We start from the raw sequence: 24,035 nt of genomic DNA, 5'->3' as shown, positions 1-24,035 counted from the left end.
ATATATATATATATATATATATATATATATATATATATATATATATATATATATATATATATATATTTATCTACCTATCTATCTATCTATCTATCTATCTATCTATCTATCTATCTATCTATCTATCTATCTATCTATCTATCTATCTATCTCTAGATATATATATCTATATCTAGATATATCTAGATATATATATCTAGATATATATATGTAGAGATAGATAGATAGATATATCTCAAATGTAACACAGGTTCCCCAGGTAAAGGGTGGACAGCAGGTTTGTTTAATCATCATTATACAGCCTTGCCAATCTTTAGCTGGTGTTGGGTAAGCCCATTCTCCGCCTGGGCCTGGAGATATGCCAGTAGCTCTAGTCTTTTGTGGCTACTTTTACTCAGACATAAAAGCCACAACATTGCATGGAAGGGTTTTTATGGGGAGTTGGGTAGACTTTTGAGCACTTGGGGAGCCTGCTGGTCCTAATGCTGAAGTTTTATAGGAGGATGAGACCATTGAGGAGGAGGGGGAAGATCTTGCTACCAGCTCCCATTAAACAACAAGGCAGTACCACAAAGTTAAATGGTATGCATTTGTATCTATTTTATTTCCAGGCACCATACGATAAACTGATGCAATGAATGATATATTGAGTTGCTGCCCATGCTTACTGGACCAAGTTCCTGTGGTCCTGTATATCCTGCTGCCAACTGTGTGGTCCGGCAATATAGACATTTTCCTCCATGTGAAGATAAAGGGCAAAGATAACCATCTGTGAAAAGTGAATTGAACGGGTGCGCACCATCTTGGTTCAGCATGTGCTATGCAATGACAGAAGGGGGCAGTTTACATCTGCTTGTGTAGGAGCAGTTGAAGTGGCAGCAGCTTTGCTAAGCTGGCATTGAGATGCCAGGCATACTTCTGTAACATTTTTTTCTCCACCAGGACCTAGGGAAATTCCAATTTGGTGGGTACTGCTTCCACTGGACTGTGTTGCCAAGTCATGTGCTTATGCATCACTGTAGAATTCACAAGTGTGTTAGGCTTTTAACAACAGAGGCAGCTCTATGCTTCTTGAGGCCTTAGGCAAAACTTAGACATGAGGTCCCACTCACACCCATCAGCTACACAGCAGGCCTTCCCAGCTTGAGATCCTTGTGCGGTGGATGGGAGGGGTGACATGCGCGGTCGCAATGTCACTCCTCATTGGATGACGGGGGGAGCTCCAGAAGTCTTAAGTTACGCAAGAGGTGAGTGTGGCAGGGCTCTTAACGCTGCCTACCCACAGTAGTATTAAGGTGTCATGTCACCTCTAAAATAAGGTCATGCTGCAAATAAGCTGTTTGGTCACCTGCTTAAATGAGACAGGGCTCTTAACGCTGCCTGAGCACAGCAGTGTTTAGGTCCCCTGTCCCTCAAAACTGGGGTAATGTATGTAGCATTACCCCCGAAGGAGCTGCTTGGTAATTTTGGGTTCCCTGTTCTGCGCCTCAATGTACGTAGCAACACCAGCATATAGTAGCTTTCACCTTACTGTAGGATCTAGGCAATGAAGGAACACAAACTTGCTTAGTGGTAGACACTATTTGACTATAATTAAGAACTTGCATAAATGGCAATTAAAGTGCAGTACACTAAGCAAAGTAGAACTGCCCTCAGGTAATAAAGGTAAACAAATATATCTATATAAGCAGCTCTATATCAATAGCAGAAAAATCAATACGAGAATAGCTAAATCAATATTTGGCAACACAACTGTACTCTAAACGTGTCTAAAGGCTTAGCAGTTTCCTTGTGTTTTTTCAGTTCACTCAAAGAAATGAGAGAAGTTGTGACTCTACCTACCAGTTCTTTATACAGTATGTCTATTTAGTCTTGTACACTTGAAAAACTCAAAAGTCAGTTCCACAAGGCACTATCCTGTTGACTACAACAAAAATATGTGAGTCCTGTGTGGGCATCACGAGAACTGTCAGTGTCAAACCCAGGAGTCCAAACATGGAGTGGAGAAGACAACATCACTCACTCACATAATTAGATATGTTTGATTCTGGACCACTCATAAGACTGGGAGCTTCAAGGGCTTCATACTTTCTCCTCAACTACTGCTAACTTCAATTAACACATCACACATTTCTCATATTAATGCTATTTGAAACAAGGGACATACACCACTTGAAAAATACCCAGCTACAACCAGCACTCTTTGTTATGGTTGGAGATAAAAAGGACCTCTGTTACCATGCTATGGTGGGAGAAGTGGAATCAGTTCTCCTATAGACTCTGGTACTCCCCCTCACCCACATGTTAGTTATTCATTAGGTAATAAAACCAGGATTGGGAAGACACCTTTACTTTTAGAAACAAATCTGTAAAAGTAGCTTTCACATTTCTATCTTGACACGATGGCTATGAAGGGTCAATTTATTTGGAGAATCACAGTGTTATATTATTACTCTGAACTCTTTTAGTAACATTATTTCAGTAAAAGGATAAACCTGTCTGCAGCACAAACACTAAGATGAAGAATTAATTGTCTTGAATCACTCTATAGTGTATATAAAGAGGATCTGAATTACTGTATCCCATCACTATCACCAACAAGTCACCCTCCCTGTGCTGTGTCATGTTGCCTGATCCTGAGCTATGCAGACCACTCATCATCTCCTGTCTTACGTTGGGGTATTATTATCTGATGTCATTATCTAGGGGTGTCATATCTGAAGCTGTGTCCTCCTGTTATTCCTCTACAGTACTGCTCCGTGTGTTCCTTCTGTGTGTAGTACTTTGTAGCTCGGAGATCCAGAGACCTTTCCCGGCCTGTCATCTGGAGCTCGTTGGAGCCCTCGATGATTATGAATATGTGCAAGATGGAGACATTATCATTGGAGGGGTTTTCACTGTGAACAATTTTATGTCAGCAATGGGACCAAGGAGAGATTATATTAACAGTATGATGTTATGCCTAAGGTAAGCAGCATTGGGATTCTAATCATTTTCATATATTATACATCAGACAGAGGGACGTGCACAGGGTGCAGCTCCAGAGAAGTCACACAATCACACCGGCAGAATTCTTTATATCACCTGTATTCTGATCTGTAAGAGTATTCACAATATGATAGAGAACAAAACAAGATTCCAGAGGGGAGGTTTAGTGATTTTATTACTAAATTATTATGCATCTGTTTTGGAAGGTTTTGGAACACACCTCATAGAGTTTAAGCTTGCATTTGTCTTGTTTGATTGCTATTGTGTCTTAATTGTGTATGTGAGAGCTGTCCACAATTACCAATTGTATATGTCACTGTATCTGCTTAAGTGTGTGTGTGTGTGTCTGATGTCACCGCTATTCCTAAACCTTCCCTTATATAGCTGATGACGACTGATGGGGAGCTGTCATCTGGCTATGTGTACTGTCATGATAAGTTGTGTGTGTCGAGTTGTTGTTTTTTTCTTTCAGCAAGTTGGTGGGTGGTGGATATCATGATTGATAATGGATTTAAAAGGAGGCACATCTTTGAGGATTTAAATTAAATACTATGAACCCTATACTTATTCCTGTGTGTGTGTGTTGGGGGGGGTGGTACCTCAAACTCCAATTATTAAAAGGGGCTTTCAGATTCCAATAAGCCCCCTATTCACAAGGGGATGAGACCCTTTTCACTCCTGACAAGGCACCCCCCCCATGTTGAGGTCATGTGGCCTGGTATGGTTGAGGAGGGCTCCTCATCCCCATTGTCTGGCAAGCCAGGCTGCATGCTCAGATTAAGGGTCTGGTATGGATTCACAGGGGGGAATCCATGCATTGTTTTTCCATGAGGTCCAACATTTTTCCTTTGTAAATGGCAGTGCTGCTGAAGCACTTTCTGTACATTACAGAGATGCACCATCACAAGCCGGATTAGGACACCCCCTAGGCATGTTATTTAACTGCTGCTCATTCAGCCATTGCACATAAATGACCAGATAGGAGCTTCTTCCTGGATGCAGGTGGGGTACCGTATGTACTCCTGCTCCTGGAAACGCTTTTGTTCTTCTTTTTAGCCTTTTGTACCTCCTGGCCAGTAAACATGGCATTCCTGGGGCAGCCATGTACCAGTAGGCTAGGCTTGCTTGGTTTATAAGAATGGCGACTGTTATAGGTGACGATACACTAAGCTATATTGCCTGACCACTGGTACAGAGGTGACCATTAGAGCACACTGCTTTTGATAAAATTGGTTGATTTTTGTGATACACGAGATATAAGGCCTGTTACATAATAAGACCAAACATTAAAAAAGTCTCACAAATGTGGTATCCTCATACTTGAAAGGAGTTGCAAAATGCATTTTGGGGTAAAAATCTATGCCCATGCTGTGAGTGAAAAAAATCTTATTAAATTGCCAACTTTTTGTAAAAAAATCAATTTTCATTTTCTTTCCACATTTTTCAAAAACGTGAAATCTTCAAAAGACTCCTCATTCCTCTTAAAAATACTTTGGGATTGTTTACTCTCCAATATGTGGAAATTTAGTTTTTTCACTGTCCTGGTCCAGGGCTTCCAAAAAAGTCAGGAAATACTTAATTATGCCCCTTGAAAGCCTAAAGGTGTTCCTTGAATTTTAGGCCCCTCTATGTGGCTAGGCTGAGAAGTCTCACGCATGTGGTATTCCCATACTGATAAAGAGTAGCAGAATGTGTTTTGAGGTGTAATTCCTCAACTATTCCTATGCTGTTTAGTATACATTTCTTATTATTTTATAACTTTGAGTAAAAAATAAATTTTCATTTTTTTCCCCTGCATTTTACAAAAGCTTGTGGCAGAAAAATTAAATCTTTAAAATATTCACTATAGTTCTTATATATAAAAAATAAGTTTGGGTGTTGTTTCTAATATATATTGTAATCTTGTGGGTATTTTGACTTTCCTAATGCTCCAGGGCCTTCAAAATGCGATAGGTTGTCAGGAATTTAGATGCATAACTTATACCTCTTGCAAGCCTGAAAGTGCTCCTCTGATTTTGGGCCTCTCTTTACAGCTAGGCTCCTAAAAAGTTTCAAATATATTGAATCCCCATACTCAAGAGTAGTATCAGAATGTGTTTTGGGGTGTGATACTAAGTATGTCTATGCTGTGTGGTAGAAGTATCTTCATTTACAACTTTGTGTAAAACTTAGTGCAAAAGAGTCTCACATATGTGTTATACTCCTTGAAAGCCCTTAAGGTGCTTCTTGGATTTTGGGCCCCTCTATGCATCTAAGCAGTTAAAATGTGACCAAGACCATAACATACAGGGATATACAATGTAATACTGACATAAAATCACACATATAGGTTGGAATTGATGGACTTGTGTCTTTTTTCAACCTTGCCTACTATATGTAACTATGTAATGTGTTTTGAAGTTTAATTGTAAATATGCCTATGATTTTTGTAAGAAATAACTTGTTAAAATTACAACATTGTAAACATTGTAAATTTGTAAAATCAAATTTATTTACATTCTTTGTTTTCCAAAAAATTGTGGCAAAAAATTACAACTTCAAAAAACTCACAATGCTTCTACTAAATAATCCTTCTAATAAATTACTTTGACTACTACTTTCTAAACATTGGTTACTTTGGGGTTGTTAGTACTGTCCTGGCATTTTAGGGCCTCAATAAATTATATAGGCAGCCATAACATCAGGGTTGATAAGTTTCACATATACTGTATATACCATAGCTTGTCGACTCTTTAACTTTCACACAGACTAAATAATATATCCCTGTACCCAAGTTATTTATATTAGCTTCATTCTGAAAATTCTACCCTCCTGAACCTTATTCACACCCTTCATGTACCAGAAGGGCAGTGTCCTACCCACAAAGAGATGTCCCCTGTTTTTTTCTATCAATCTATTGGATATTTTTTATACATCTGTCCTTTTTGTTTTCTTTTTTTTTTTTTTAATTCTCTGATGAGATTGTAAAGAATGTTGATTCAGGTTGGAATTTGAACAAATCAGTTGCTTGCTTGCAAAATCTATGGGTCAAAACTGTCCCACAATGTGTAAATTAATGTAACACGTCTGGTGTGCTACTAGTGATAGTGTAAGAAAATGTATGGTTGACTTGTATGGTTGACTCATGCTTACCCTGTGAGTCTTAAATTGGGTCATGGGTTTACTTCCAGTCAGGGCTGGGTGACTTATTCAGGCAAGTCTCTGGTGCCTCCCCCTGCAAAGTTCTGGAGAATATTCTAGAAACTAGAGGGCAGCGGCTAGGAGGGTTATCCTGCATACTCAGGGGAGCTTGGCCAATACCCAGGGGGTGGGCCTGGCAGGGTGGTCTGGCCAGTCCTTAAGTATGGATGAGTAATGCTGGCAGGGGAGTCGGGGGGAATATAGAAATGGAGTGCTGAAGGGACTGTCGGTTGCCCTTGAGGTGAATCCCCTTGTCTGAGAGGGGAGTGTTCAGCCTTGGGATGTGGCTCAGGTGCTGGCCTGGAAGGGTCCTACAACAGAAGCAGTTTGGAAGGAGTCTTTCCTGAGAGGCAGCGGGAGCAAGGAGGACAGTGTGAGTACTACAGCACCGTCAAGGACTTACAAGGGGAGTGACTGCCACACGTAGCAGATCTCTCTGGAAGATAGCGGTGTGCTTAAATCATCCCTAAACATGCCCTCGGAGATTTCTGGTGAAAATTCAGTTGGGTAGACTGGTGAAAATGCAGCCATGGGAGCTGTAATTTCCTGCTGTGGGTAGAGCTGGGATCCGTGTCTACAAGGTAGTTGGAGATACTCTAGGATGCTGTTCACAACACTTTGTGCTAATTCAAAAGGGACTGAGAGTTCCTAGTCTGTAAGGGGCTGTTGCATCTTTCCATGTAAAGATTGTCAGTGCTGTGGAGTGAAGAAACAAATCAGAAGTTGTACATAGATAGGAAGTTGTCCCTGAGTTTGTTGGCATCCCATAATTCATATTACCCATCCAACTTATTATCCCTTACTAAAACATAAAAAGCAAGCTCAAAGAATGTTCTTTGTCTCTGGATGAAAGCTAGAAAATCCTATCAGCCTGGCTGTGTAGGAGTGGGGAATGCAGTCATCTGCAACTCCTACAATAAAAGCACTAAAAACGCAGAGATACAATAAATCAAATCATGTCAAATCAGTGCTAGGGAAATTGCTCCTATTCCAGTGTTCCGGTTGATATGGCTTACTTTGTATGTGCTCAGTAGGGATGGGCTTTATGTTCGGGTCGAACATGAGTTCGACTCGAACATTGGCTGTTCGCCCGTTTGCCAAATAGCGAACAATTTGGGGTGTTCGCGGCAAATTCGAAAGCCGCGAAACACCCTTTAAAAGTCTATGGGAGAAATCAAAAGTGTTAATTTTAAAGGTTAATATGCAAGTTATTGTCATAAAAAGTGTTTAAAAAAATAAAGAAGATCTGCCTCCATGGGAGACACACGCCATATGACGAGTCCTCGCAGGTGACAGCTCTTTTAAAACTGTGGGCAGGACCACACGGTGCCCTGCCCCCCTCTGACGCTACGGGGGAAGCCATAGGGATGTCCCCGTGCTTTAGGTCCATTGGCGGAGGTGAATGGACTACGTGGGACAGTTTTATTTTTTTATTTTTTAATAAAGGACTTCTCCCACGGTGTGTGTTTTTTTTTACCATTTTCACACTTTATTTGTGACATAGTACTGGTACGATGTACCCGTTACCATTTCAAACAGGGGGGGCCGGGATCTGGGGGTCCCCTTGTTAAAGGGGGCTTCCAGATTCCGATAAGCCCCTCGCCCACAGACTCCCACAACCACTGGGCAAGGGTTGTGGGGATGAGGCCCTTCTCCCCATCAACATGGGGACAAGGTGCTTTGGGGGGCTACCCCAAAGCACCCTCCCAATGTTGAGGGCATGTGGCCTGGTACGGTTCAGGAGGGGGGGGCGCTCTCTCGTCCCCCCCTCTTTTCCTGCGGCCTGCCAAATTGCGTGCTCGGATAAGGGTCTGGTATGGATTTTGAGGGGGACCCCACGCCATTTTTTTTTATTTTGGCGCGGGGTTCCCCTTAATATCCATACCAGACCTGAAGGGCCTGGTATGGAATTTGTGGGGACCCCCACGCATTTTTTTTTTACATTTTGGATCGGGGCTCCCCTGTGGGGGAACCCCATACCATTTTTATCAATGAACTTTTATGTGTATTGCCGGACCGACAATTCATTATAGCGAGTAGTTTTAAATGACATTTTTTCCCTTAGAAATGTCATTTTGCTGTCAGACTGTTCTAAACACGGGAAACATGCATCACTTTACAGGCATACTATAGACACCCCCAGGTAAAAAATTTAAAGGCATATTACACTTTTAATCTTTCACTTTAAGCATTATTAAAATCACTGCTCCCGAAAAAACGTCAGTTTTTAAAAAAAATTTTTGCATTGATACATGTCCCCTGTGGCAGTACCCAGGTCCCCAAACACTTTTTTTTAAGATAATACCACGCATATAAGCCTTTAAAATTAGCACTTTTGATTTTTCATGTTCGTGTCCCATAGACTTTAACGGTGTTCGAGTGTTCGAACAAATTTTTTGCCTGTTCGAATGTTCTGGTGCGAACCGAACGGAGGGTGTTCGGCCCATCCCTAGTGCTCAGACTTATGTCCTGTACACACGGTCGGACTTTGTTCGGACATTCCGAGAACAAAATCCTAGGATTTTTTCCGACCGATGTTGGCTCAAACTTGTCTTGCATACACATGGTCACACAAAGTTGTCGGAAAATCCGATCGTTCTAAACGCGGTGACGTAAAACACGTACGTCGGGACTATAAACGGGGCAGTGGCCAATAGCTTTCATCTCTTTATTTATTCTGAGCATGCGTGGCACTTTGTCCGCCGGATTTGTGTACACACGATCGGAATTTCCGACAACGGATTTTGTTGTCGGAAAATTTTATAGCCTGCTCTCAAACTTTGTGTGTCGGAAAATCCGATGGAAAATGTGTGATGGAGCCTACATACGGTCGGAATTTCCGACAACAAGGTCCTATCACACATTTTCCGTCGGAAAATCCGACCGTGTGTACGGGGCATTAGAATGTAAGAACATTTTCATTTATTAGTTGCTCCATTGACTCTCCGTGAGATTTAAATTACATTTCATAAAACAGTATTATTTGTCATATTGTGCAACAAACATATAACTAATCAAAATTATGTTTGTTTCCCCTAGGCCAATGCCTCCGTATTACCGATATTTTCTGACTATCCAGTTTGCCATTGATAAAATTAATAAAGACCCAACAATTTTACCTAATATTAGTCTGGGATATCATATGTACGATTCATGTTCTGACAATAGGAAAGCTGTGAAAAGTGTCTTACAGACTTTATCTGGACCCGGACAGACGGTGCCAAATTATTCCTGTAGGAAACGTGCCAATTTAGCTGGTTTTATTGGAGACCAAAACTCTGTAACCACAGTTAACATAGCCCAGATACTGGCCCTGTATCGCTACACTCAGGTATAGACATTTTACCTCTGTAACTCTTGTTTTACACATTGCTGTTCATTGTGGACTTGCCAGTACCTTTACAGTGCCTTGAAAAATATTCATACCCTTTGAAATTTTCCACATTTTGTCATGTTACAACCAAAAACGTAAATTTATTTTATTGGGATTTTATGTGATAGACCAACACAAAGTGGCACATAGTTGTGAAGTGAAAGGAAAATGATAAATGGTTTTCAACATTTTTTTACAAATAAATATGGGAAAAGGAATTGTGTACACACGATCAGAATTTCCAACAACGGCTTTTGTTGTCGGAAAATTTGCAAACCAGATCTTAAATTTTGTGCAATGGAAATTCCGATGGAAACTGTCCAATGGAGCCGACACAAGGCCGGAATTTCCGACAAAAAGCTCCCATCAAACATTTTTCTTTGGAAAATCCGACCATGTGTACGGGGCATAAGATTGCCCTGTATTTAGCTCCATCTATCTTCCCATCAACTCTGACCACCTTCCCTGTCCCTGCTAAAGAAAAGCATCCCCACAACATGATGCTGCAACCACCATGTTTCATAATGGGGATGGTGTGTTCAAGGTGATGTGGAGTGTTAGATTTCCACCAAATATAGAGTTTTGCTTTTATGCCAAAAAGTAAAATTTTGGTCTCATCTGACCAGAGTACCTTCTTCCACATGTTTGCTGTGTCCCCCACATGGCTTCTCACATAATGCAAACAGGACTTCTTATAACTTTCTTTCAACAATGGCTTTCTTCTTGCTACTCTCCTATAAAGGCCAGATTTGTGGAGAGCACGACTAAAGGTTGTCCTGTGGACAGATTCTCCCACCTGAGCTGTGGATCTCTGCAGCACCTCCAGAGTTACCATGGGTCTCTTGGCTGCTTCTCTGATTAATGCTCTCCTTGCCCGGACTGTCAATTTAGGTGGACGGCCATGTCTTGGTAGGTTTGCAGTTGTGCCATACTCTTTCCATTTTGGGATGATGGATTGAGCAGTGCTCTGTAAATTGTTCAAAGCTTGGGATATTTAATTATAACCTAACCCTGCTTTAAACTTCTTCACAACTTTATCCCTGACCTGTCTGGTGTGTTCCTTGGCCTTCATGTTGCTGTTTTTTTTATTAAGGTTCTCTAACAAACCTCTGAGGGCTTCACAGAACAGTATTTATACTGAGAACAACTTACACACAGGTGGACTCTATTTACTAATTAGGTGACTTCTGAAGGCAATTGGTTCCACTAGATTTTAGTTAGGGGTATCATTGTAAAGGGGGCTGAATACAAATGTACGCCACACTTTTCACATATTTATTTGTAAAAAATGTTGAAAACCATTTATCATTTTCCTTCCACTTCCAAATGATGTGCCACTTTGTGTTGGTGTAACACATACAATTCCAAAAAAGTACATTTACGTTTTTGGTTGTAACATGAAAAAGTGTGGAACATTTCAAGGGGTATAAATACTTTTTTTAAGGCACTGTACAAGTCTGCATTAAAATCAATGAGAACCAAATCCTAGGAATCAGTGATGGCCATTTTCTAGGTTAATAGGCTATCAAACAATTCAAAAAAAAATATATTGTTTTTAAAAATTATTTATATAATGTCAAACCGTGTAAAAACAAGTCACTTAGCATAGAATGTGATCATCTTTTCAGTACTACACTGTATTTTGCACAAAGTTTAACAAAATGTCAACCCAGAGTGTGCCAAAACACATAAAAACCACAAACCTTACATCCCTAAGATGAGGCAGAGTGAGCATATCACATCTGAAAATTAAAAATTTTTTATCGTATTTCAGAAATGGAAGATGGAAATAATTAAAACATTTGTACCACAGCTTCCAGGACTTTTTAGAAAGTCCACCTTTTCTAAGGTATTGAGCAGGAAGTCTGGAGTCAAAAACAATTAGGGTATTTTTGTTTTAATGTGAAAAGAAGCAAAATTATATATATTTATCAGGCAAGCTTTATAAATTCTGGACTTTAAGCAGATGTAGAGAAGAGATTCAGATAGTGTTGGGTGAACAGTTCAAGCTGAGCAGAAGTTTGGCCTGAACTTCGCCTGTTTGCCGCTTCAGCGAACATCAGAATTTGTGGGTAGCTCGGCGGGATGTTCTCCCACAATGCAATACGCACTTCACAGTGCATTCCAGGGCAGTAATTGGATGATGCCAATTAGGACTGTCAGCGCTCTGAATGGAGAAAGTGATGGTTACCTTCTTCAATCACGGCTCAGTGCTCATAGTCCCATCCCACACTATAAAAGGTAACTTCCCATAGCCAGCTCTTGTATTATTGTGTCGGAGCGGGGATAGAGCACAGCTCAGTTTGCAACTAGCAGTTAGTGTGTTTAATTGTTGTGATTTTGAGTGTAGAGTGTTAGTTTTGTGTTGGTATTGTGTGTCAGTGTAGTGTGTCAGTGTAGCACAGTGTTTAACCACTTGCCGACCAGCCGCCGCCATTATGTGACGGCAGGTCGGCTCGTTCCCACGAATCGCTGTACTAGTAAGTCGGCTCTTCTAAACAGCCATAGCAGGTGCTCGCGAGTGCCCGCTGCACAGTGGGGAACCCGATGCACGTGGCCAGCAGCCGCGACTTCCGCCGGCCACCTGCGATCGTGGGCAGGAGAGCTAGAATGGGGATCTGTATATGTAAGCACACAAATCCCCATTCTTACAGGGGAGGAGAGACATGTCTGCTGTTCCTAGAAATTAGGAACAGCGATCTGTCTCCTTGTCCAGTCAGTCCCATCCCCCCACAGTTAGAAACACACATGAGGGAACACAGTTAACCCCTTGATCACCCCCTAGTGTTAACCCCTTCCCTGCCAGTGAAATTTACACAGTAATCAGTGCATTTTTATAGCACTGATCACTGTATAAATGCCAATGGTCCCAAAAAAGTGTCAAAAGTGTCCGATATGTCCGCCGCAATGTCGCAGTCCTGCTAAAAATCGAAGGTCGCTGCCATTACTAGTCAAAAAAATAAAATACCAAAAAGGCCATAAGCCTATCCCCTATTTTGTCGACGCTATAACTTTTGCACAAACCAATCAATATACGATTATTGCTATATTTTTACCAAAAATATGTAGCAGAGTATACATAAATATATATTTATTATAGCATAAAGTAAAAAATATTTATGTATTTATCTGCGTATAACACACACCCCAATTTAACCACTTGACCACTGGGCACTTAAACCCCCTTAATAACCAGACCAATTTTCAGCTTTTGGTGCTCTCACATTTTGAATGACAATTACTCAGTCATGCAACACTGTATCTATATGAAATTTTTGTCCTTTTTTTCACACAAATAGAGCTTTCTTTTGGTGGTATTTAATCACCACTGGGTTCTTTATTTTTTGCGCTATAAAAGAAAAAAGACAGAAAAATCTGTAAAAAAATACATTTTTCTTCGTTTCTGTTATAAAATTTTGAAAATTAGTAATTTTTCTTCATATATTTTGGCCAAAATTTATACCGCTACATATCTTTGGTAAAAATAACCCAAATTAGTGTATATTATTTGGTCTTTGTGAAAGTTATAGCGTCCACAAGCTATGGTGCCAATATCTGAAAATTGATCACACCTGAAGTACTGATGGCCTATCATATTTCTCGCGACCCTAAGAGCCCATTCACACAGGGGCAACTTTGGATCCGACTTCAAGTCGCCCTCGCCTCAAGTCGCCTCAAGTCGCGCTACATGAATAAATCAATGTAAGTGAATGGATCTGTCTTAATGCACACTACTGCAGTCGCTCTGACTTCAGAAAAGGTTCCTGTACTACTTCAATCCAACTTGAAGGCAACTTGTACCTATTGATTTCAATGGAAGTTGCCTCCAAGTCTGATCACTGTTCATACTGAGGCAACTTTATAGGAAGCAGAAAGGAAACAGAAAGTAATTTCCTCCACTAAACAGCCAGCCCCCTCCTTCTCACACACAGCTGATAAGCTCTGATTGGCCACTTGTAAAGTTCCCTGTCCTGGAGGCGACTTCAAGTTGTGTTGTAAGTTGCCCCAAGTCGTGCTGTGATTCATACTCAAGTCGTGTCCAAGTTGCCTCCCAAAGTCGTGCTGGAAGTCGTGTTGCCCCTGTGTGAATGGGGTCTAACATGCCAGTAAAGTACAAATACCCCCCAAATGACCCCTTTTTGGAAAGAAGACATTCCAAGGTATTTAGAAAGATGCATGGTGAGTTTTTTGAAGTTGTCATTTTTTCCCACAATTCTTTGCAAAATCAAGTTTTTTTTTTTTGTTTTTCACAAAATTGTCATATTAGCAGGTTATTTCTCACACACAGCATATGCATACCACAAATTACACCCCAAAACACATTCTACTATTACTCCCGAGTACGGCGATACCACATGTGTGAGACTTTTACACAGCGTGGCCACATACAGAGGCCCAACATGCAGGGGAGCACCTTCAGGCGTTCTGGAGCACCCAGGCCAATTCTGACAATTCTCTCCTACATGTAAAAATCATCATTTATTTGCTAGAAAATTACATAGAACCCCAAAACATTATATATGTTTTTTTAGCAAAGACCCTAGAGAATACAATAGCAGTCATTGCAACTTTTTATCTTGCACGATATTTGCGCAGCAATTTTTCGAACGCGTTTTTTTTGGAAAAAAAAATTTTGCTTAAAAAAAAAAACAAAACAGTAAGGTTAGCCCAATGTTTTTGCATAATATGAAAGATGAAGTTACACCAAGTAAATAGATACCTAACATGTCGCCTTTCAAAATTGCACATGCTTGTGGAATGGCGCCAAACTTTGCTACTTAAAAATCCCCATAGGCGACGCTTTAAAATTTTTTACTGGTTACAAATTTTGAGTTACAGAGGAGGTCTAGAGCCAAAATTATTGCTCTCGTTCTACTGATCACAGCGATACCTCACATGTGTGGTTTGAACACCGTTTTCATATGTGAGCGGGACTTACGTATGCGTTCGCTTCTGCATGCGAGCACACGGACAGGGGCGCTTTAAAATTTTTTTTTTTTTTTTTTTTATTGTTCATTTTACTTTTTTATTTTTAGTTTGACACTTTTTTCCCCAAAAAAATTTTTTTGATCACTTTTATTCCTATTACAAGGAATGTAAACATCCCTTGTAATAGGAATATGGCATGACAGGTCCTCTTTACAGTGAGATATGGGGTCAATAAGACCCCACATCTCACCTCTAGGCTAGGAAGCCTGAAATAAAAAAAAAAAAAAATCCTGGCTTTGATCGTAGCGGTGAGTCGGTAGAAGCACCAGAGGGCGGTGGGAGGGGGGGACGTCCCCTCTCGCCTCCCGTAAGAATGATCAAGCAGTGTAACAGCCACTATGATCATTCTTATGGTGTAGGGAATCACCAGCTGAAAAAGCTGATATCTGAATGATGCCTGTAGCTGCACCCATCATTCAGATATCCCCACACTAAGTCAAGGACGTCGTATGACGGAAGGCGGGAAGTGGTTCAAACACATTTTTTTTTTTTAACACAAAGTTGTCCATTTATACAATATTTCTAACACATTGCATGTACATACCAAAAATGACACCCCAAAATAGATTCTCCTACTCCTCCTGAGTACGGCGATACATGTGTGAGACTTCCACAGCCTGGCCACATACAGAGGCTGGGTATGGCTGAGCATGGCTGAGCATGGCCGAGTATGGCTGAGCATGGCCGAGTATGGCTGAGCATGGCTGGGTATTGCAGAGTATCGCCGAGTATGACTGGGTATGGCAGAGTATGGCTGGGTATCACCGAGTATTGCAGAGTATGGCTGGGTATTGCGGGGTATTGCAGAGTATGGCTGGGTATGGCAGAGTATTGCGGGTTATGGCAGAGTATTGCAGATTTTTGCGGGGTATTGCAGAGCATGGCTGGGTATGGCAGAGTATTGCAGAGTATGGCTGGGTATCACTGAGTATTGCAGAGTATGGCTGGGTATTGCGGGGTATTGCAGAGTATTGCGGGATATTTTGGGGTATTGAAGGGTATGGCAGAGTATTGCGGGGTATTTCGGGGTATTGCAGAGTATTGCGGGGTATTGCAGGGTATGGCAGAGTATTGCGGGGTATTGCAGGGTATGGCAGAGTATTGCGGGGTATTTTGGGGTATTGCAGAGTATTGTGGGGTATTGCAGGGTATTGCAGGGTATGGCAGAGTATTGTGGGGTATTGCAGAGTATTGCGGGGTATTGCAGGGTATGGCAGAGTATTGCGGGGTATTTTGGGGCATTGCAGGGTATGGCAGAGTATTGTGGGGTATTTCGGGGTATTGCAGGGTATGGCAGAGTATTGCAGGGTATTTCGGGGCATTGCGGGGTATGGCAGAGTATTGCGGGGTATTTCGGGGTATTGCAGGGTATGGCAGAGTATTGCGGGGTATTTCAGGGTATGGCAGAGTATTGCGGGGTATTTCGGGGTATTGCAGGGTATGGCAGAGTATTTCGGGGTATTGCAGGGTATGGCAGAGTATTGCGGGGTATTTCGGGGTATTGCAGGGTATGGCAGAGTATTTCGGGCATTGCAGGGTATGGCAGAGTATTGCGGGGTATTTCGGGGCATTGCAGGGTATGGCAGAGTATTGCTGGGTATTTCGGGGCATTGCAGGGTATGGCAGAGTATTGCGGGGTATTTCGGGGCATTGCAGGGGTATGGCAGAGTATTGTGGGGCATTGCAGAGCAGTGAGGGATGGCTGAGCATGGATGGATGGATGGCTGGATGTCTCTGTGCAGCGCTGTGGGCACTGCAGATGCAGCCCACAACGCTGCAGCCATCCATCCATCCCCCTCTCCGCTCACAGTGTACCGATCGGTACACAGGAGGGGAGGAGAGGAACCGGTGTCATCAGATGACGCCGGTTTGTTTACATGTGATCAAATGACGTCAAATGACGGCGCGATCACATGGTAAACGGCCGCGATCAGCGTCCATTAACCGGGATCCGTGATGCGCCGGGTCCTCTGGTCACGGATGCTCTTGAGGGCGCGCCCTAGGGGGCGCGCGAGAGCCGAATTCTGGGAGGATGTCCCTGGACGCCCTCCCAGAGTTAAACAACCGCCCTGTAGCCATCATTTGGCTATGGGCCGGTTGTTAAATGGTTAAGAGGGAAGTTTCAGGAAAAAAATGTCTTTTTTAAAATAAACCACTTTGAAGCAAAATAATGGTCTGTGAGCATCAATGCAGCCTGATTAGTACCCATCTGCAGCTTCAGTGCAGACTGATCTGTGCCCATATGCAGCTGAAATCTGCGCCCATCTGCAGCCTGATCTGCGCCCATCTGCAGCCTGAAATGTGCCCATCTGCAGCCTGATCTGCGCCCATCTCCCCCATCAAGGCAGCTACCTGATTAAGCCTCACCATCTCTCAATGCAGGAAATCACAGAGCTGCCATCTCCTGTTTACTCGGCTCTCAGTCGGCAGTCACACACACAGTCCCAAGTAAGTATAGCAATAACAAGAACTGCGCTAAAAAAGTAAATAAATTAAATTGAATTAAAATAAATTAAAATAAATGGATGCACAAAATAACTCAGAAAATGTATTGCATTCCCCTATTAATCACATCTGTGAACCCAAGTAACAACACAATACCAATCAGATATCTTGATATATCAGAAATTATCGTGAAGCACTTAATTCAAAATAGACAAGTGACAGAAATCCAAAAAGTCTGTGACAATAGAAATGGCTCAGGAAATCAGCAGTCCTTAGTGCAAAACAAATCCACCGATAGTGATTGAAGACTTTTAGTGAAAAAGCATCTCGTGAACAAAATCCACCACCTATAACAATATGTGCTTACCAGAGGTAAGCTATAATGGAGCTTATGTTCGAAATCCACTCCGTGGGGACACCAACATCGATCTCGGCATGGAGGAGGAACACCCGAAACTCACCAATAGAAGGGTCGATTATTCAGCAATGGACACCTGCATTAAAGTTAGGGAAGAGGCTAAGCGGAGAGACTCCATTGATCCTGAATGTAAGAAGATGCTTAATGTCCAAGTGTGTCTGTATTGGTCTGTTGGGAATCCCTAGAGAAGCCAGCAATTGTCCACCATGAGTAGGAGCACTGTGACTCAGAGGAGCAGAGGGGTTAAATAACCCCTCTGCTCCTCTGAGTCACAGTGCTCCTACTCATGGTGGACAATTGCTGGCTTCTCTAGGGATTCCCAACAGACCAATACAGACACACTTGGACATTAAGCATCTTCTTACATTCAGGATCAATGGAGTCTCTCCGCTTAGCCTCTTCCCTAACTTTAATGCAGGTGTCCATTGCTGAATAATCGACCCTTCTATTGGTGAGTTTCGGGTGTTCCTCCTCCATGCCGAGATCGATGTTGGTGTCCCCACGGAGTGGATTTCGAACATAAGCTCCATTATAGCTTACCTCTGGTAAGCACATATTGTTATAGGTGGTGGATTTTGTTCACGAGATGCTTTTTCACTAAAAGTCTTCAATCACTATCGGTGGATTTGTTTTGCACTAAGGACTGCTGATTTCCTGAGCCATTTCTATTGTCACAGACTTTTTGGATTTCTGTCACTTGTCTATTTTGAATTAAGTGCTTCACGATAATTTCTGATATATCAAGATATCTGATTGGTATTGTGTTGTTACTTGGGTTCACAGATGTGATTAATAGGGGAATGCAATACATTTTCTGAGTTATTTTGTGCATCCATTTATTTTAATTTATTTTAATTCAATTTAATTTATTTACTTTTTTAGCGCAGTTCTTGTTATTGCTATACTTACTTGATTCTTTTACCTGAGGATTAGGACTGCAGCTTGGGGGGTGTAGGGAAGCGCGGTATTTTATAATTTTTCTGGTACACACACAGTCCCGCCTCCACCATCGGCATTGGACCAGCTCCTGTGATAGACAGAACACTGGTCCAATGCCGGTGGCGGAGGCAGGACTGTGTGTGTGACTTGAGAGCCGAGTGAGAGCTGAGTGAGAGCCGAGTGGAGAGGAGATGGCAACAAGTATATTCCGGCGGCGCTCATTCCCCTCCTTTCTCTCCGAAGTATGCTGTCGGCATATAACACGCACCCCTGATTTGCCCCCTATTTTCAGGGGGGAAAAGTGCGTGTTATACGCCGATAAATACAAATATAAATAGTTAAATATTATATACATATATAACAGTTTTTTTTTCACTTTTTAATTTTTTTGGGTGAATGGGTATGGGTTTGATGTACCCAAAACCCATTCACATAGGGGGGGCGGGACCTAGGGGGGCCCCTTGTTAAAGGGTGCTTCCAGATTCCAATAAGCCCCCAACCTGCAGACCCTGACAACCACAGCCCAAGGTTGTCAGGAAGAGGCCCTTGTCCCCATCAACATGGGGACAAGTTGCTTTAGGGGGGTGCAGAACCCCCCCCTGCCCCAAAGCAACCATCCCCCCAAGCATGCTCAGATAATTATCTGGTATGGATTTTGGGGGGACCCCATACTGTTTCTTTTTTTTATGTTTTTGGCACGGGGTTCCCCTTAAAATCCATACCAGACCCGAAGGGGGGGGGCCTTACGCCCTTTTTTTAACATTTTTCTATTTATTTTTTCTTTATGCTTACATTCATCTTTCAGTGGGGAAGCCCGCCGACAGATGATGACTCCTGGTTGCTAAGGATGTGGGTGGCCGGCTTCCCGGCCTGCTGCTTAACAACCAGTTATTTCTTCACACAGAACTCAAATCAGTCGATCATTTTTTTGACTGATCCGAATTCTAATCTTTCTGAAAAGTTGGAATTTGTTAGAAAATTAATAAATTAAATTAATTTTAACGAAAACAAAATTTACCAAAAACGAAACGATTTCTGAAACCAAACTAAACAAATTCCATAACAAAACTAAATTAGTAACATAACGAATCTATCTGAAACGAAACAAAACAAATGTTTCTATTCTGCACATGTCTACCTCCCTCCACTCAGCCCATTGGCAAGAGCACCTAAAAGCCACACACAAGGGACACAATCTTCTCCTCCTTACTCCTTACCTCTTATGTCTAACCCCACTATATTCCATGACCTCTCAGCAGCCTCCACTAACAGGGATGATGGTATAGTAAAGGGTGTCACAGGTCCTTGCAGGTCATCTACCAGCAGCACACCACCAGCTGTATGGTATAACAGGCAAGTGACCTCATATGCAAGTAAAAGAAGTGCTAATAGCAAATGTAAATCTATGTTCTATGATGGAAAGGTCATACAATCCCCATACAGTCACATAGACCAAAAGTGAACAAACAATAATGAAAAAATACTGTGAAGCAAAAAGAGAATATGTGCATTCATGAGTGAACATCAAAGTCCATGAACAACTATATATGAGGACATGGTGACTTGAAAAACTTTGTGCAGAAACTTTGTTAGTAGATAATCCACCACCGATATATATAAGGTTTACCGGAAAAGTTGGACCCAACTAGGCATACGCTTAATGAGTCAGTAAGGCTTGTGGTGTAATACACGCAGGGAAATCTTTCATTGGCACATACAGCATCCAATGGGAGATAAGATTCGTGAGGTCCTTCGCAGCACTACTTCCGAATGGATGCCCACCGGAGGGATGATGGCCAAAGGATGGATCAGAAAATTTACCCCAAATGATGTGTATTATAGGAAGAAGAAGGAATAGGCCACATAGTGTAATTCCATTTCAATAAAAGACATTTATTGTATATAAAAAGGGAACACTCACATTTGGTGAAGATAAAAAGCGCTTTGCAATAAAAAGTAAGGAAAGTGATGCAGTGGAATTAGCAGAGCCCGTCCCGATGCATTTCGTCTAATAAGACATCATCTGGGGTGCCTGTCAACTGCGGCCACTGCGTATATATATATATATATATATATATATATATATATATATATATATATATACAGTATTTGTGTACCCCTTAATGAGCAACAGCTTTCAGGCAATCTAATGTGAATTTACTCACTTCCAGTCTTAGCCAAAATGGCTCTGAGGCATGCGGTGCAAACCTCTCTCTGAAATGTATTAGTATCAATGATATGGAGTCACGCGTCATTTTAAAAAATAACACAGCGGTGTGCAATCTGCGTATTGCCATGCATTGCATTACCACTAGAGGTACTGTGTCTGAGGCCTTGCTACGATGCGGTATACGGCAGAAGCGGTTACAACTCATATATCACTTCGCTGCCCAACAGTCATAATCCTCTGGATGGACAGACATTAAATTCTGTGCGCCATCAAAATGGCGAGAGAAGCAAAGACGTCGGCCTCTACTCACCACTAAAATGGCTCTGTAAACCATAATGGAAAAATGCAGTTCAAGCCTCGCTTTCAAAGCTGTAAATTTGAAAGACATTGAGTGAAGCATACCACCCAAATTAAAAAATAAGATGTCCAATAAAAATCAGAGACAAAAGGGAATATTTTTATCTTAGTTGGACAAGAATATTATTGTGGTCATATCAAAATTTCACCTCTAAAGTGAAAATTAAACCGAGGGTAGATATTAAATACTCCGAACCCCAAATATTGGGCCTCAAAATTACCGCCCAATACTGGATCACATAAAGGAGGAAAATGTAAACCTAATGTTATAAAATTATATAACCATTAGTGGATGAAAGTGTTATATGGAAATATTTCAATTTCGATATGTCAAAAGAGCTGGCTCCCAAAAAGAGGCCCACAACAGACAGATATGGTATGACAAATGGATACAAAAATATATATGAATGGTATATAAAATTTAAATTATATATATATTTTATCAATAAATAGGACCAACATCTGGACTTACAGGCACAAAAATCTAATTAAGATCTAAGATACATACAAGTCCGGATGTTATATCAAAAAAAGAAAGAATCCCCCAATCTTCAAAAACCTTTTTGGGAGGATAATTAGCGTTCCAAAGGGCAAAAAATTTGAATTGAACATCCAGAATTTCATAAAAACTTACCCAAAAATCTATGCTTTATTCAAGAAGGAATTTATATCCCAATCCACATTCATTCCAAGTGGATGATGGGTTTGTAACTCGTAGTACCAATACGTTTCAAGATGTGAGGCACCCCTTGTCATTGCACCGCCTCTCCAAGGGGGAATATACTTGTCGATGACAAGAAATTCCTTTGGGATCACAATTATGATGTTCCCTATAATGTTTTGGTACACTGTGTTTGGAGTTGCCATTCTTTATTTTAGCAATGTGTTTGCCTACTCTAGTTGTAAAGATACGGATGGTGTAACCTATATATTATTTGCCAGAAGGGCACGTTATCATATAGACAAGGTGTCTAGTGGTACATGTATAAAATCCCTTAATTGGATATACACAATTGGTAGTCTTAGATTTAAATTCCAAAGATTTGGAACTACCACATATGTTATATAAACACACAACAAATTTTTTACAAGGGTAATACCAGGTTATGAAAAAAGGAGGGGCGAACAGGTGGGTATTAGGGGTGATTTTGCTTTGCAAGGAAGGGACTCCCTTAAAAGTAACCTTAGCTTGGTGGGGCAGCATAGGGCCCAGGACCTTGTCAGTCCTGAGAATGTCCCAATGTTTATTTAAAAAGGCTTTAATATCTCTATGTTGAGTTGGATAGGAGGTTAATATTGACCACTTGTATGAATCATCGGACACTCATTGGGATCTATCTGCCAACAAAGAACTCCTATCCACCCTTAAAATATCTCCGAGTTGCAAACCCACTTCCATTGGATCATACCCCTTATCCAAAAATTTCTTAGAAAGAGTCGAGGCCTGTTTCTTAAAAATCTCAATATCGGTGCAGTTCCTACGCAGTCAGAAATTGGCTGCATGGAACTGAACGGAGCCAGGATTGGTGGTGACAACTCTCTGTGGGAATGAAACCATTACAGTTAGTTGGTTTGAAATAAGTCTGGAATTTGAATTGACGTGAACTGATCTCAATCTCCAAATCCAGGAAATGAATTTTGGTGTAACTAAATTCATAAGTTAGGGAAATTGCTCGGCCATTGGTATTTAAAACTGAAAAGAATATTTCCAAGGACTCCAGACTGCCATCCCATAGGAGGAGGATGTCGTCTATATACCTGGCCCACAAGACCAGGGCTGGTCTGTCTTCAGAATAGACAATATCCTCCTCCCACTTGGCCATAAATAAATTGGCGAGGCTAGGGACGAATTTTGCGCCCATAGCCATGCCTTTTTGTTGGATGAAAAATCTTTGGTCAAACCAAAAATAATTATGCTTTGTGGCAAACTCCAAAAACTCAATGGCATAATTGCCTTGCAACTCCTTGATGGAGTCATCCTTGTTTAGAAAGTGATTGACAGCCTCAACACCCAAATCATGGGGGATGCAAGTGTACAGAGAGGCCACATCTGCTGTGGCCAATATGTAATCACCACATATCTCTATACTTTCCAATAATTCAATGGTGTCTCTAGTGTCCTTAAGGTATAAAGGAGTCCATCTAACAAGTGGTTGGTGATAGAAATCAATATAGCGCCCTATTCGTGAAGTCACTGAATCAATGTCGCTTATAATAGGGCGCCCTGGAGGGTGAATGGGGTCTTTGTGTATTTTAGGCAAAAAATACATAGTTGGAATTCTGGGTGCGGTGGGTATCAAAAATGCTCCCTCCTTCTTGTTTAAAATATTTCATTAAAAACCTTTGGTGATTAGTTTTTCTAATTTGTTCCTAAAAAGGGATTGTTGGGTAATTCCTTATAAGTATCTCCATCTCTTAAAATCCTACACATTTCTTTTTTGGAATCTGTTTTATCCAGCACTACAATTCCACCGCCTTTATCGGCAGGGCGTATAACTAGGTCTTTCTTGTAACATAATGACCTGAGACCCACCTTAAATGAAGGGTGGCTATAATTCTTTTTGAGTGGTAATTGTGCTAAATCTCCTAGGGCCAAATCTTTAAAGATACTAACTGCTGGAGCAACAGTAACAGGTGGATTGAATGAAGAGGGGTTAGACAACCTAGAAATGAACTGTGCCTGAAGCTGCAGCTCACGAGGATCTTTCACAGGGTTTGGATACAAGATAGTGTTGAATGTTACATTTCTGAACATCTATGAATGTGTTAAACTTGTCCAGTTTTTTTGGAGGGGCAAACTTGAGACCCTTATCCAAGATAAAAAGTTCTTCTTTAGTTAATGATTTAACACTAAGGTTAAACAATCCTTGGCCTATTATGTTATTCTTTTTTTCTCTGAATTTGCCTCCCCTCTCTGCAACCTCTCTTGGTTCTGGAGCCCTATTTCTCCCCTGAATGTCCTGGTGAAAAATCTGATTTGCATAGGTATTATGGTCATATTGTTTATGCCTGGATGGAGGTTGTTCGTATTCCTCTTCCATATATGATTGATAATCATTAGGGATGAGCTTCGAGTTCGAGTCGAACTCATGTTCTACTCGAACATTGGCTGTTCGCAAGTTCGCCGAACAGCGAACAATTTGGGGTGTTCGCGGCAAATTCGAATGCCGCAGAAC

The 24,035-nt window shown here is 41.4% G+C and overlaps 1 protein-coding gene across 1 annotated transcript in view; it reads left to right on the top strand.

The window, feature by feature from the left end:
* The first annotated feature begins 1,207 nt into the window (after positions 1 to 1,207).
* Positions 1,208 to 24,035, top strand: part of LOC141141099 (vomeronasal type-2 receptor 26-like) — a 77,352-nt gene continuing 54,524 nt past the window's right edge. The window contains exons 1-3 of the mRNA XM_073628809.1: positions 1,208 to 1,247; positions 2,781 to 2,967; positions 9,208 to 9,499. Of these exons, the coding sequence (XP_073484910.1) occupies positions 1,208 to 1,247; positions 2,781 to 2,967; positions 9,208 to 9,499 (519 nt within the window). The remainder of the gene's footprint in view (positions 1,248 to 2,780; positions 2,968 to 9,207; positions 9,500 to 24,035) is intronic.

This window comes from Aquarana catesbeiana, linkage group LG04 (genome assembly GCF_042186555.1).
Source record: "Aquarana catesbeiana isolate 2022-GZ linkage group LG04, ASM4218655v1, whole genome shotgun sequence".
NCBI classification, from domain to species: domain Eukaryota; kingdom Metazoa; phylum Chordata; class Amphibia; order Anura; family Ranidae; genus Aquarana; species Aquarana catesbeiana.
The sequence above is the reverse complement of the archived record's forward strand: the minus strand, read 5'-3'. Positions and strand labels throughout refer to the sequence as shown.